This window comes from Dendrobates tinctorius, unplaced genomic scaffold, assembly GCF_039654945.1.
Source record: "Dendrobates tinctorius isolate UK_male_01 unplaced genomic scaffold, ASM3965494v1 ptg000158l, whole genome shotgun sequence".
NCBI lineage: Eukaryota > Metazoa > Chordata > Amphibia > Anura > Dendrobatidae > Dendrobates > Dendrobates tinctorius.
The window spans coordinates 5,856,598-5,871,683 of record NW_027361825.1 but is presented as its reverse complement, the minus strand read 5'-3'; the positions used below and the strand labels follow the sequence as shown (position 1 = coordinate 5,871,683).

The 15,086-nt window shown below is 48.6% G+C and overlaps 1 protein-coding gene across 1 annotated transcript in view; it reads left to right on the top strand.

Annotated features, from left to right (window-relative positions):
- Positions 1–15,086, top strand: part of LOC141051798 (uncharacterized) — a 101,765-nt gene that overhangs the window by 38,109 nt on the left and 48,570 nt on the right. The window contains exons 6-9 of the mRNA XM_073548830.1: positions 5,679–5,731; positions 6,289–6,428; positions 12,552–12,601; positions 12,713–12,802. Coding sequence (XP_073404931.1) covers positions 5,679–5,731; positions 6,289–6,428; positions 12,552–12,601; positions 12,713–12,802 — 333 coding nt within the window. The remainder of the gene's footprint in view (positions 1–5,678; positions 5,732–6,288; positions 6,429–12,551; positions 12,602–12,712; positions 12,803–15,086) is intronic.

Here is a 15,086-nt window from a genome sequence, read left to right as displayed (position 1 = left end):
ACGCTATCCATACATGTTATCCGGGGATACGGTACCCTTTCTAACCTTTGTGCAATCACGTGCAATCCATACTGGGCCTGACACCGTCTGAGCCTGCCTCCTGAGACATATATTTTGAATGTGTACGCTATCCATACATGTTATCTGGGGATACGGTACCTTTTCTAACCTTTGTGCAATCACGTGCAATCCATACTGGGCCTAACACCGTCTGAGCCTGCCTCCTGAGACATATATTTTGAATGTGTACGATATCCATACATGTTATCTGGGGATACGGTACCCTTTCTAACCTTTGTGCAATCACGTGCAATCCATACTGGGCCTAACACCGTCTGAGCCTGCCTCCTGAGACATATATTTTGAATGTGTACGCTATCCATACATGTTATCTGGGCAAACGGTACCCTTTCTAACCTTTGTGCAATCACGTGCAATCCATACTGTGCCTGACACCGTCTGAGCCTGCCTCCTGATGTATAGACATATATTTTGAATGTGTACGCTATCCATACATGTTATCTGGGGAAACGGTACCCTTTCTAACCTTTGTGCAATCACGTGCAATCCATACTGTGCCTGACACCGTCTGAGCCTGCCTCCTGAGACATATATTTTGAATGTGTACGCTATCCATACATGTTATCTGGGGATACGGTACCCTTTCTAACCTTTGTGCAATCACGTGCAATCCATACTGGGCCTGACACCGTCTGAGCCTGCCTCCTGAGACATATATTTTGAATGTGTACGCTATCCATACATGTTATCTGGGGATACGGTACCCTTTCTAACCTTTGTGCAATCACGTGCAATCCATACTGGGCCTAACACCGTCTGAGCCTGCCTCCTGAGACATATATTTTGAATGTGTACGCTATCCATACATGTTACCCGGGGATACGGTACCCTTTCTAACCTTTGTGCAATCACGTGCAATCCATACTGGGCCTGACACCGTCTGAGCCTGCCTCCTGAGACATATATTTTGAACGTGTACGCTATCCATACATGTTATCCGGGGATACGGTACCCTTTCTAACCTTTGTGCAATCACGTGCAATCCATACTGGGCCTAACACCGTCTGAGCCTGCCTCCTGAGACATATATTTTGAATGTGTACGCTATCCATACATGTTATCTGGGGAAACGGTACCCTCTCTAACCTTTGTGCAATCACGTGCAATCCATACTGTGCCTGACACCGTCTGAGCCTGCCTCCTGATGTATAGACATATATTTTGAATGTGTACGCTATCCATACATGTTATCCGGGGATACGATACCCTTTCTAACCTTTGTGCAATCACGTGCAATCCATACTGGGCCTAACACCGTCTGAGCCTGCCTCCTGAGACATATATTTTGAATGTGTACGCTATCCATACATGTTATCTGGGGATACGGTACCCTTTCTCACCTTTGTGCAATCACGTGTAATCCATACTGGGCGTGAGAACGGCTGGTGAGCTGTTAAGCAAGCTATAGCACCTGTGGTTTGCACACGTAAGTTTTTCATTTTTTCAGGAATGACGGTTAGGCCTAATTCCGGAACTGCGGTTGACCTGCACTTACTGGGAAATCATTGTTCGCGGGTAATAATTGTAATCAGTGATCCCCATCACTAACGTTGTTCAGCGGGTTATCTGCACCTGTAAGCGGCAAACGCTGGCCTTTTCAGTGTAGCGCACATGCAGCCACGGACATGTAAGGGCATGACACACCAGTTATTGGCCAATCTCATGTGCCAGAGCCTCACGTGTCCCTCTAGTAAGCCGGACTCGGACCGCGGGGCATGACGGAGTCTCGTTCGTTAACGGAATTAAGCTTGCAATGTGTGCATCTGTTCTGTAGCTGGCATGGTTGAGGTTTCCCAGGTGGAGTCGAATTTAACCGTAGGCTCCACTCCTGGTGGTGCCCTTCTGGACATTCCTTTAAGGTTCAGCTTTGCAACCATACTGCCCACGTAAAACAAACACTTTGCCTTCATGAACGCTGTTTGGAGGGTCATGACTCGTGGGAATAACTCCGCCCAATCAGTTAACCTGCTAGAGAGATCCTTCGTTGCTCCCAAGCATGACATCACACTCCCTAGGAAGAAGGTAATGCCACTGTGGCGACCGTACTCCTGGGGGCGACACAAGTGCACTGATGCCCAGCCACTGCTCGATGAATCTGCTGGTACATTGACCCAGACCACTACATTCCCCTCGCACGCTACACGACCTGAATCTGACCCTGATGAAACTCAGGTTACCCTTCCCATATACAGTTCCATCTTACACGGTGACAAAGAGGAAGCTGCAGATGAAAGTGCAGGTTCGGCCCACCCGCCATCAGACACACCACCGTACTATCAGGGGCCCTGTGCCAGTGCCGTCGCCAACGAGTGGGCCTACCCTGCTTGCTCAGGATCACAGCACTTGCAAAGTTGAAATACTGTGCAGTGAGATGGAAGATGGGGACGACAAGGAGTCCAGACAAGTACAGGGATTCCCTAGCGAGGAGACTTATTTGATTGTTTTCAATGTTGGGACAGCAATTTTTGGGGAGCACTATACTCTGGAGAATGATAGATGGGGCCCACCATACACTGGAACATTCCAAAAGTGGACATCAGACACTGGAGCAGCATTTACAGGGCCCATTATACACTAGAGCATTAGAAATGGGGCCCATTATGTTTGGAGCATTATTTGGGCCCATAAGACAGTGGAGCTTCATCCATGGGGACCAACATATACTGTAGCATTATGTGGAGCTCATCATATACTGTTTCAAACATTATATGGGACCAATGATTCTGTATGGAGAAATAGATGGGCCTCGTCATGAGATGTAAAAAGTGAGGTATTTTTCATTGTACTATACCGCTATTTCTCTGCCGTATCGGAGCATGATGAGTTGTGGTATGTGTTAAAGGGGCGCTCTTTCGCCCAGGGCACATGAAAACCTGCAGCCAGCCCTCCCCCCCACAACTTTAGCCAAATAACCCCCATTTTTTAGTGCGTAACTTGTATTATGAAGTTAATTAAGGTTGACAAGCTTAAGTAAGAAGAATTGATGCTTTTGGCATTCAAATGGGCACTGTAGGTGTGTTTCCTGTCCTCCTCTCACTGCCGACTTTTATTCCCCATTGACTTACATTGGGTTTCGTGTTTCGGGACGACCCCGACTTTTCCCTATAATCGGACGATCTTGCTCGACCCGACTTTTGGAAAAGTCGGGTTTCACGAAACGAAACGCGACCCTAAAAAAACAAAAGTCGCTCAACTCTAGTCCAGATAGGTAGATCTGCGTGTCATCGGCATAGAGGTGATACTGCAAACCGTAGGATTCTATGAGCTGTCCCAAGCCAAAGGTGTAGATGGAGAATAGTAGGGGTCCTAGGAGAGAGCCTTGAGGAACACCAACAGACAGGGGGGCGAAGTGAGGAGGTGGTGTGTGAGAAGGAGACACTAAATGTTCGGTCTGTTAGGTATGATGAGATCTAGGATAGGGCCAAGTCTGTGATGCCAAGAGATGAGAGAGTCTGTAGCAGGAGGGAATGGTCTACGGTGTCGAAGGCAGAGGACAGGTCCAGGAGAAGGAGGACAGAGTAGTGTCGCTTGCTCTTGGCGGTTAGTAGGTCGTTAGTGACTTTAGTTAGGGCAGTTTCAGTTGAGTGATGAGGTCAGAAGCCAGATTGTAACCGGTCAAAGAGGGAACAGGAGGAGAGGTGGGAGGACAGTTCAAGATATGCATGCTGTTCCAGTAGTTTTGAGGCGTAAGGGAGAAGAGATATCGGGCGATAGTTAGACACAGAGGATGGATCAAGGGAGGGCTTTTTGAGGATGCGTGTGATTGAGGCATGTTTGAAGGATGAGGGAAAGACACCATTTGTAAGTGAAAGGTTGAAGAGGTGTGTTAGAGATGGGATGAAGACTGTGGCCAAGTTAGGGATGAGGTGAGACGGGAGTGGGTCGAGGGCACAAGTGGTGAGGTGTGATCTTGACAGAAGGGTGGAGAGCTGATCTTCTGTCATGGTGGAGAAGCTGGCTTTTGCAGAACAGGGCTGAGCAGCTAAGAGGGGCATTGGGGGCTGCGGGCCAAAGTTTTGTCTGATCATGTCGATCTTCTGCTTAAAGAAGGAGGCAAAGTCTTCAGCAGAAATGAGAGGAGGGGGAGGAGGTGCTGTGGGATGGAGTAGAGAATTGAAAGTGTTGAAGAGTTGTTTAGGGTTGTGAGGCAGGGAGGATATGAGAGATGCAAAGTAAGTTTGTTTAGCGGCAGAGAGCGTGGACTTAAAGCTGGCAAGGGACTGCTTGTATGCGCTGAAGTGCTCAGTAGAATGGGTTCTCTTCCATCTCCGCTCAGCAGCCCTGGAAACACGTCTCAGTTCTTTGGTCAGGCTGGTCAGCCAGGGCTGCCTGTTGATTGTATGAGTTTTGCTCTGCGTGAGGGGGAGCAGCCGAATCAAGTGTTGCTGTTATTGTGGTGTTATAAAAAGTGGCTGCAGCATCTGTGTCATGAAGGGAAGCTATGTCTGTAAGAGGGAAAAGGGACTCAGAGAGTGATTGTAAATTGAGGTGTTTGAGATTCCTGCGAGGGTGAGCGAGTTTATGGAGTGGGAGTTGCGCAGTAGAAGAGGAGAGGGAAGAGAATGTCAGTAGGTTGTGGTCAGACAGGGGGAGGGGTGAGTTATTGAGATTAGTGAGGGAACAGAGACGGGTGAAGATAAGGTCCAGCGTGTGACCATCTTTGTGAGTGGCCGCAGAGGACCATTGAGTGAGGCCAAGGGAAGCTGTGAGCGATAGAAGTTTAGAGGCAGCTGGGGAGGAAGTGTCAATAGGGATGTTGAAGTAGCCCATAATGATGTTGGGGATGTCAGCAGAAAGGAAATGGAGTAGCCAGGTGGTGAAGTGATCGATAAAGGTGGAGATGGCTAGTACTGGGGGGCGGTAGATGACAGACAGTTGGAGGTTGGAGGGGAATAGATGCGGACGGAGTGCACCTCGAACGAAGGAAGAGTAGCGGAGGGTGGCAGAGGAATTGGGGTAAAGGAGCAGGTATCAGACAGGAGCAAGCCAACTCCTCCACCACGTTTGTTGCTGGGGCGAGGGGTGTGAGAGAGATGGAATCCGCCATAGGAAAGCGCGGCTGGAGAGGCTGTGTCAGAGGGAGTGAGCCAGGTTTCAGTGATGGCAAGGAAGGAGAGTTTGTTGGTGATAAAGAGCTCATTGATAATCGATAGCTTGTTGCAGACAGAGCGTGCGTTCCATAGAGCTCCAGGTAGGGGGACTGGGGGAGTGGGGGCTAGATGAATAGGTATGAGGTTGTCATGGTTGCGAAAAAGTGTAGAGGATCGTGGCAGGATGTTAGAAATTAGTGTGGGGATGTGTTGAGGAGGGCCAGGATTTGGGGATACGTCGCCAACAATGAGGAGTAGTAGACACAGCATTAGAAGGTGGGAGCAGGATAGGACATGATGTGGCCGTGTGTGTCCATAAAGAGACCTTCATAACCATCATCTTAAATACAGTATTTGGTGGGATTTTTTTAAACCAAAGTCAAAGGTGGACTTTTTACTCTTTGATAGATCCACTCCTGATTTATATACAGTAAGTACCGGTATATACTGTATACTAATATATTATTGATTATTCTGCTTTACTATAACGGCCCTTCTTCTCTTTAGCACAGAAATGTTACGGACTTTTCAAACAAGAAGATTTTTTGGAGAAAACTGAGGTTTGTGTTTAAAAAACATAGTCCACCACCCAATAATCCATGGCTTGATTCCAAAGCTGATGCGGTTTATGCCAAACTTAACTTATTGACAATATTTACATAATGGCAAATGAAGAATCCAAGCTCCACCTAGCTCAGCTTCATGGACTCTCGTGATTTTTACATGGGATCTAAATTGATGTTTTAAGTGGATTTAGGATTTAAAGATAGGATTCCGGTATCCATGGGACATGCTATAGTTCTTTCAATGGTGAGGGTCCCAACCTAAGTTTAAGTCCAGGGCAAAAATAAAGCAGAGGTCCATTGTAGAAGTAAGGAGCAATGAAAAGAGCCATCTTGCCTGGCTTGTACTAGAATGTTCCTTTCTCCCTCTTCTGCCCCAGGTTGAAACTAATAATGAACATCTCCGTTGTATTAATTTATGGATGCCCCATAGGTTAGACCCCATAGAAATGAAACATAATTGTCAGAATACTCCTTTAACATCCTGTATATTACCATAACTTAGACCACATAGACAATATTGACTTTCATTCTTGCTCTCTCCACTTCTGTAGGAGAACTTTACTTCTTGGCATCTGATGGCTAAGTCTTCTAGTTCTATGGACCTCCGTTATAACGTGAGAATCCTCTACACTGCTCGGCTGGAGATCAGTAATAAAGAAGGAGACTATACTTTGAAAGAGATCATCACCGCGTATGTCCTCCCCTAATAGTAACTAACCCCCAATAACTGTGTTGGCTTTCTCCACATTCTTTTTTTCCACTTCAAAATTTCTTTTTCTATAGTCCTTAATTTTTCTTCCTTTATCCCCATCTTCTAGGCCACATCTAATCACCTACAGTAAACCTATGTATAAGTTTATAAGTGTTAGCGTCCTAGCTTTGTTAGGCATGACTCCAGGAGTGGACCCTCTGGATCATGGCACCGAAGGGTCCCTGGGCGAGCAACCAGGTGGAGCTGACTCCTATAGAGGGATCGTTAGGAGCAGGTCCATAGGTTCGAACACCATGGCAGCCGGTAGCAAGAGGGGCAGCTCAGGATGGATTGGAGTAGGACTAAGTGCGAGGTACCACGAGCACCAGGACAGAGTAGGACTCGGGTGGCGAGACCGGAGTAGAACAGCAGGAGATAGACACGGGCAGCAGGATGGAGCAGGGGCATAGGACCGGAGTAAGACGGCAGGAGGTAGACACGGACAGCAGGACGGAGCAAGGGCACAGGACCGGAGTAGGGCGGCAGGAAACAGGCACGGACAGCAGGAGGGAGCAATGGCACAGGACTGGAGTAGGACGGCAGGAAACAGGCACGGACAGCAGGACGGAGCAAGGGCACAGGACCGGAGTAGGATGACAGGAAACAGGCACGGACAGCAGGACGGAGCAAGGGCACAGGACCGGAGTAGGACGGCAGGAAACAGGCATGGGCAGCAGGAAACAGGCACGGGCAGCAGGATGGAGCAGGGACTGCAGGGAAGAAAGCACAGGAGGGAGATGAGCACAGGGCACAGAGTACGGGAGAAGGCCTAGCGTGCAGGTTAAACACGACGATCAGATGCCTCCATTACAGGAGGGTGGCCTTAAATACCCCAGGACAGCCTCCCATTGGTCCGGCAGTGCTTCTGGGTCAGGGCACCGCTGGAGCACAAGGAGGTGGAGGGAGACGTGGCTGCGGCTTACAGCGCATGCGCAAAGCATGCAGTGACGTCGTCGGTCGCGGACCAGTCAGAGGTGGACACCGCGGCTGATGGGAGGAGAGAGGCTGCGGCGCGGGAGGGAGCAGATGAGTAGACAGGGCAAGACGGGGGCCGGGACAATACCTCAAAGGTATTGTCGGTACCAACCGGCCGCGAGGAACGGAACAGGGTGAGGAGTGAAACTGATTTAGTACCATAGGTTTCAGGAGAGACGTGGAAGTTGTTCGGGACTCGGAGCGAAGCAGGCAACCTCAACTTGTAGGTGACTTCATTGACACGTTCAAGGATCTCAAAAGGACCGTAATTTTAGCCGGATATACTTGGATGAGAGACAGACTTTATCCCCGATGCGATACGGTGGAGGATCCAATCTCCTCTTGTCAGCGTGATTCTTCATCCGCTCACTGGCTCTCTTGAGTGCCGTGTTGGTTTCGGCCCAGATCTCGGAAAATTCCAAGGACAAGGAGTTGGCCGCAGGTACCTCGGAACCAGGGGCTACAGGGTGAGGAACACCGGGATGTCTGCCAAACACCACAAAAAACAAAGACTTGGTTGAGGATTCACCGGTATGATTGTTGTAGGCGAACTTCGCCCAGGGGAGTAGGTCAACCCACTCGTTTTGGTGGACGTTGGAAAAATGACGTAGATACCCAGTCAACGTCTGGTTAGTTCGCTCCACTTGCCCGTTTGTCTGCAAATGATAGGCAGATGAAAAATCCAGGGATGTATACATGAGTTTACAAAGTGTCCTCCAAAACCTGTAAGTAAACTGGACTCCTCGGTCAGACACAATACGTCGAGGTAGACCATGAAGTCTGAAAATCTGATGGATGAAGACTTTGCTTAGTTTGGGAGCTGAGGGGAGTCCGGTCAGAGGGATAAAATGTGCCATTTTGGAAAAGCGATCCACTACCATCAGAACCACTGTACAACCGGATGAACGGGGTAAGTCAGTGATAAAATCCATGGCGATGTGTTCCCAGGGTACCGTAGGAACCGGCAGTGGAAGCAGCAAGCCGGACGGAGGCCGTTGTGGTACTTTGTTTTTTGCGCAGGAAGGACAAGAGGCAACGAAATCAGCCACGTCTTGGCGGAGAGTCGGCCACCAGTAGTGCCGAGAAATGAGAGCGAGAGTCTTCTTAGCTCTGGCATGGCCCGTCAGTGTGGAGGAATGACCCCAAAGTAGGACTTTTCTTTTGGCATCCTCGGGCATGAGAGTCTTGCCTGGGGGTGGAGAAAGCAGATTCACGGGAGCCACGGTGATAATTTTAGTGGGTTCGATAATGTGAGAGGGTTCCTCCCCTATCTTGGACAGCTGGAAGACTCTGGATAAGGCATCGGCTTTGGTGTTCTTGTCACCAGGGCGAAAATGGAGCTCAAAATCGAAGTGAGCGAAAAACAAGGACCACCTAGCCTGTCGAGGGTTGAGTCTCTGGGTGGACTGGAGATAGGCCAAGTTTTTGTGGTCTGAGTAAATCACAAAGGGGTGGACAGCACCCTCTAGAAGATGACGCCACTCCTCCAAGGCCAATTTTATGGCTAACACTTCACGGTCGCTGATCGAGTATTTGCACTAGGATGGAGAAAAGGCCTAGGAAAAGAATCCACAGGGGCGCAGTCGACCGGAGATGGTTTTCTGGTACAGTACTGCCCCGGCTCCTGTTGAGGAGGTATCCACCTCAAGCACGAAGGGTCTGCTGCTCTCGGGACGGGACAACACTGGAGCCATGGAAAATGCCCGTTTTAGTGTCAGAAAGGCCTCTTCAGCTTCCGTGGTCCAAGAATTGGGACTCGTCCCCTTTCGGGTGAGGGCGGAAATAGACTTGGTGATTGAAGAAAAATGAGGAATAAATTGCCTGTAGTAATTGGCAAATCCGAGAAACCGTTGGATAGCCCTTACTCCGACGGGACGGGGCCATTTGAGAATGGCGGACAGTTTCTCAGGATCCATCTTCAATCCAGCGTCGGAGATGATGTAGCCCAGAAACGGCAACGAAGTCTGTTCAAACAGACATTTCTCAATCTTAACGTACAAACGATTCTCTCGAAGACGCTGAAGAACCAGGCGGACCCTCCTTCTATGGGACGAAAGGTCTGGCGAGAATACAAGAATGTCGTCCAAGTACACAGGAGTACAAGAGGCCCCGGAAGATCTCATTGATGAATTCTTGAAATACGGCGGGGCATTGCACAGACCAAAGGGCATGACTAGGTACTCATAGTGGCCGTCTCAAGTGTTAAAGGCGGTCTTCCACTCATCGCCTGCGCGAATACGGATCAAATTGCAGGCTCCTCTGAGGTCTAACTTGGAGAAAATCCGAGCCCCTCTGAGGCAATCAAACAACTCCGGAATGAGTGGAAGGGGGTACCTTTTCTTTATGGTGATGTCGTTCAAGCCCCTATAGTCAATGCACGGCCGCAGAGAACCATCTTTTTTTTACGAAGAAAAAAACAGCTCCTGCAGGAGAGGAGGATTTCCACATGAAACCTTAGGTTCTCCCAGACGTACTCGGACATGGCTAAGGTTTCTGCGGGAGATAGTGGTAGATCCTACCCCTAGGAGGGGTGGAAAAGGGGATTAGTTCAATCGGACAGTCAAAAGGCTGGTGCTGGAAGGATCTCCGCTTCCTTCTTATCAAAGACGTCTGTGTAGGACCAGTAGGCTGAGGGAAGCCCCGAGAGATCAGAAGGTGGCCGTGAGGGGGCAACAAGACAAATAGGGTTCAGGCACCGGTCATGGCACGAGTGTCCCCAGCGAAGTACCTCCCCAGAAGACCAGTGGAGGACCGGCTGGTGCGTCCGTAGCCACGGAAGTCCAAGTAGAATCGCATGGAAAAGATTAGGCAGCACGTAGAAGGCCATTTTTTCACGGTGTAAGGCGCCGACTTGCAACTCTACCTCCTCGGTGACCATAGTGACGGATTCCTGTAGCGATCTGCCATCCGCTGAAGCAATTAGCCGAGGATTCTTTAGGGTGACCACGGAAATCTGGTACTTGTCCACCTCTTCACGCCGGATGAAGTTACCTACTGAGCCCGAATCCACGTAGGCCATCTCGGAGCCACGTCTCTGCCCCGAAACCGAAAGAACAGACATCGTAAGAGGTTGAGAGGAATCATTAACACCTAGATGGGACATAATGGAGGCCACTTTGGCCCTATCGGAGGGATATTGTTGAGGTAGCAATTAAAAGTGAAGGCTACACTGATTTAAGAACCCTCTGCAGAGTTTGGGGTCGCCACTAAACCGGGGTGGCGAGGGGATGGGAAAGAAACGGGGCCAGGAGATGAAGTTGATGCCGCGGAGGCGGACTGGAGTGCTACCAAACGTTTGTTGACAGAGGCCATATAGGTTAAAATATAGGCCTGAGTGTCACGCTGCTGGCACAGCTCCTGCTGGAGACTGGCCAGCTGGATTGCATTTCCTGGTTCGGCAGCCTGTAGAGCTGACAGACAAGAGTCCATGGACTTCATTACGGACATTATGCGCCCCTGGTTCTCCCGCAAAAAGAGCAACTCTTTTTGGGCGGCAGCAGAGGTACCAGTGGGATCCATGCTCTGATCGTACTGTTAGCGTCCTAGTTTGGCAAGGCAAGACTCCAGGAGTGGACCCTCTGGACGGTGGCACCGAGGGGTCCCTGGGCGAGCAACCAGGTGGAGCCGACTCCTATACAGGGATCGTTAGGAGCAGGTCCAGGAGTTTGAATACCATGGCAGCCAGTACCAAGAGTGGCGGCTCGGGATGGACTGGAGTAAGACTAAGTGCGAGGTACCATGAGCACCAGGACAGAGTAGGACTCGGGTGGCGAGACCGGAGTAGGACAGCAGGAGATAGACATGGGCAGCGGAACGGAGCAAGGGCACAGGACCGGAGTGGTGCGGCAGGAAACAGGCACAGACAGCAGGACGGAGCAAGGGCACAGGACCGGAGTAGGACGGAAGTAAACAGGCACGGACAGCAGGACGGAGCAAGGGCACAGGACCGGAGTAGGGCGTCAGGAAACAGGCACGGACAGGAGGACGGAGCAAGGGCACACGACCGGAGTAGGACGGCAGTAAACAGTCACGGACAGCAGGACGGAGCAAGGGCACAGGACCGGAGTAGGACGGCAGGAAACAGGCACGGGCAGCAGGACGAAGCAAGGGCACAGGACTGGAGTAGGATGGCAGGAAACAGGCACGGGCAGCAGGACGGAGCAGGGACTGCAAGGAAGAAAGCACAGGAGGGAGATGAGCACAGGGCACAGGGGAAGGCCTAGCGTGCAGGTTAAACACGACGATCAGGCACCTCCATTACAGGAAGGCGGCCTGAAATACCCCAGGACAGCCTTCCATTGGTCCGGTGGTGCTTCCGGGTCAGGGCACCGCCGGAGCATAAGGAGGTGGAGGGAGACGCGGCCTATGGCGCATGCGCAAAGCATGCAGTGACGTCGGCCACCGTGGACCAGTCAGAGGAAGACGCCGCGGCTGACGGGAGGAGAGAGGCTGCAGCGCAGGAGCGAGCAGGTGAGTAGACGGGCGAGACGTGGGCCGTGACAATAAGTCCTACTCATTATCAATTGCTATACAGCTAACATGTTTGTCACACATGCCAAATGTCCCAGAATGTAAAAAAACAGGACAACTCCAAAATCACCACCAAAATCTCCCCAAAGCCTCCTGGAAAGCAGCTCTTCCAGGTTTCTTAGTCTTCATTCCAAGACGTTCTGTCATTAGATGGATCCCTAACACCGAAGAGAACATTTGGGGAGTAGGAAACCAGACATATCACGGAATAACCTCTATAAACGCCATGGCTATGGACAATGCAACTTTATAACTTTTGAAATAAATCTTCCAAAAGTTGGCAATTTTGTTTTTTGCCAACTTTGTGAATGCTAATCGCTACGGCCATCAGTTCCTACCGACACCAAGGTGAGAACATCCACATACAAGTCCACGTGGTGATGTTAACTCACACTATTGTCATCTCATTTTGTTATAAATACATCCATGAAAAACACAAACATATATAAAAATAACAAAGAGACGATATCTAAAAGTACAACAGAAAAGAAAATGTGGAAATATCTCAAACTGCGAAGTCTCTTCTTACAAAAAAGTTCTCTCTACTTTCTTCCCTAGACCTATTGACTCCAATCTCCTAGAGCTGAAGTTTGGCAAGTCAGCTCAAGGTATAGCCGAAGAAAAAAAAAATCCAATATACCAGTAGATATGGATCTGATGCCTGCCGATCCCATACTTAGACCTCCATGCCTTTAATTCTTTCATCATTTTCATACTAGATGGCGTTGCGGTCATGAGCTTCAAAACTGAGAAGGGTTTGCTGCTTTTAGGGGTACGAACTACAACTGAAAGAACTTTATATCTTGCTTGTGAGTATATGATGGTGAAATAATTTACAGGCTATATATACATATATAGGGTTTTTTACTTATCACTGGCAACTTCACATTGTGATCAAGATACAATCCATTATGGCATACTACTCTGCTGAAATATGACTGGCCCAGCAGGGAAATCTCCTTCAAAGGCTGCCGTCTGCCACCACTAGGATGAGCTAGTGATATATGTATTTGGGAACTGTATACATATGTACAGAGTTGACGTCCCCTAGTAGTGAGTGCAGGCAGATAACATTTTACCATAGAATTATAACTCCATTTGTGATGGGGGACGTTGTTGGCAGTATAAATAAAAATCCAAAATTACAAAGTTCCAAAGAAAATTGGGGGACAATCCATTGGATCCCAGGTTGACTGTTGGTAATGCATAACAAATAGAATTTTTTTTTAGACAATTCTTGATTAAAATATTTTAACAAAATTGGCACTCACAATAAATCCAAGCATGATGTAGTTTCAGACTTTTAAAAAGTCCTTAATTTTTTTAGTTTAAAACATGTAGGAAACTAAATCATGCTAGAATTTTTTGTGAATGCCAATTTTAACAATATGGAATATTTTAATCAAGGATCGGCTGGAATTTTTTTTTTTATTTGTAATGCAATCTTGATCACAAGGGGCAGGAGTGGCATTTCCATGCTGAGAATGATTGAAAGTCTCAACCAATGAGAGCTGGACTACACCTGTTTGCTGGGAACGCCCTGCCATCAGCTGTAATTCGAGATTTAGGCGCAATACCATGCATGACCACAAGGTGTGCTCTTAAAAAAATATGTTTTAGAGTGGCCCTCAGTGCAAAGCTGTGTCAATTAAATAAAAAAATAAAATATATGTTATAAATTACTATTTATTTTGTATAAAGCCCACATTTAAATGCATTTTCTTAATTTGCCTGAATGCAGAAGAAATTATGAAAATGTGCAGTTACTGTATATACTCGAGTATAAGCCGACCCGTGTATAAGCCGACCCCCCTAATTTTGCCACAAAAAACTGGGAAAACTTATTGACTCGAATATAAGCCTAGGGTGGAAAATGCAGCAGCTACTGGTAAATTTCAAAAATAAAAATAGATACCAATAAAAGTAAAATTAATTGAGACATCAGTAGGTTAAATGTTTTTGAATATCCATATTGAATCAGGAGCCCCATATAATGCTCCATATAGTTCATGATGGCCCCATAAGATGCTCCATATAATGCTGAACAAAGGTTAATAATGGCCCCATAAGATGCTCCATAGATTATGACCCCATATGCTGCTCCATGGATTATGCCCCATATGCTGCTCCATAGATTATCCCCCATATGCTGCTCCATAGATTATGCCCCCATATGCTGCTCCATAGATTATGCCCCCATATACTGCCCCCATAACATTCTCCATAGATTATGCCCCCATATGCTGCTCCATAGATTATGCAACTTTATGCTGCTCCATAGATTATGCCCCCATATGCTGCTCAATAGATTATGCCCACATATGCTGCCACTATAAGATGCTCCATATATCATGCCCCCATATGCTGCCCCCATATGCTGCTCCATATATTATGCCCCATATGCTGCTCCATAGATTATGCCCCCATATGTTGCTACATATATTATGCCCCCATATGCTGCTCCATATTTTATGCCCCCATATGCTGCTCCATAGATTATGCCCCCATATGCTGCTCCATATATTATGCCCCCATATGCTGCTCCATATTTTATGCCCCCATATGCTGCTCCCATAAGATGCTCCATAGATTATGCCCCCATATGCTGCTCCCATAAGATGCTCCATACATTATGCCCCCATATGCTGCCACTGCTGCTGCAAATAAAAATAAAAAATGACATACTCACCTCTCCGTCGCTGGGGGCCAGGTGCCGGTGTCACTGCTGGTTCAGGCCTCGGCACCTGAGATATTCACCTCTCCCCGGTCCATCGCTGCTCGCCACTGTCTGCTGTGTCATCTGTCAGTGACATTCCGGCAGCAGAGGGCACGGAGTGCACTAACCACGTCACCGTGCCCTCTGCTGTCTGAATGTCACTGACAGAGGATGCAGCAGACAGCAGCAAGCAGCGATGGACCAGGGACAGGTGAATATAGTCTATACTTACCTCCTCCTGGTGCGATCTCTGAAGCCCAATTCTCCCACGGTGGGGGAGGTGGGGCGGGGGTGTCAGGTCATACTTACCCCCTCCTGATGCTTCTCTGCAGCCCCCTCGCTTCTCCACGGTGTCCCTTCCTGCCTTCAGCAGTCAC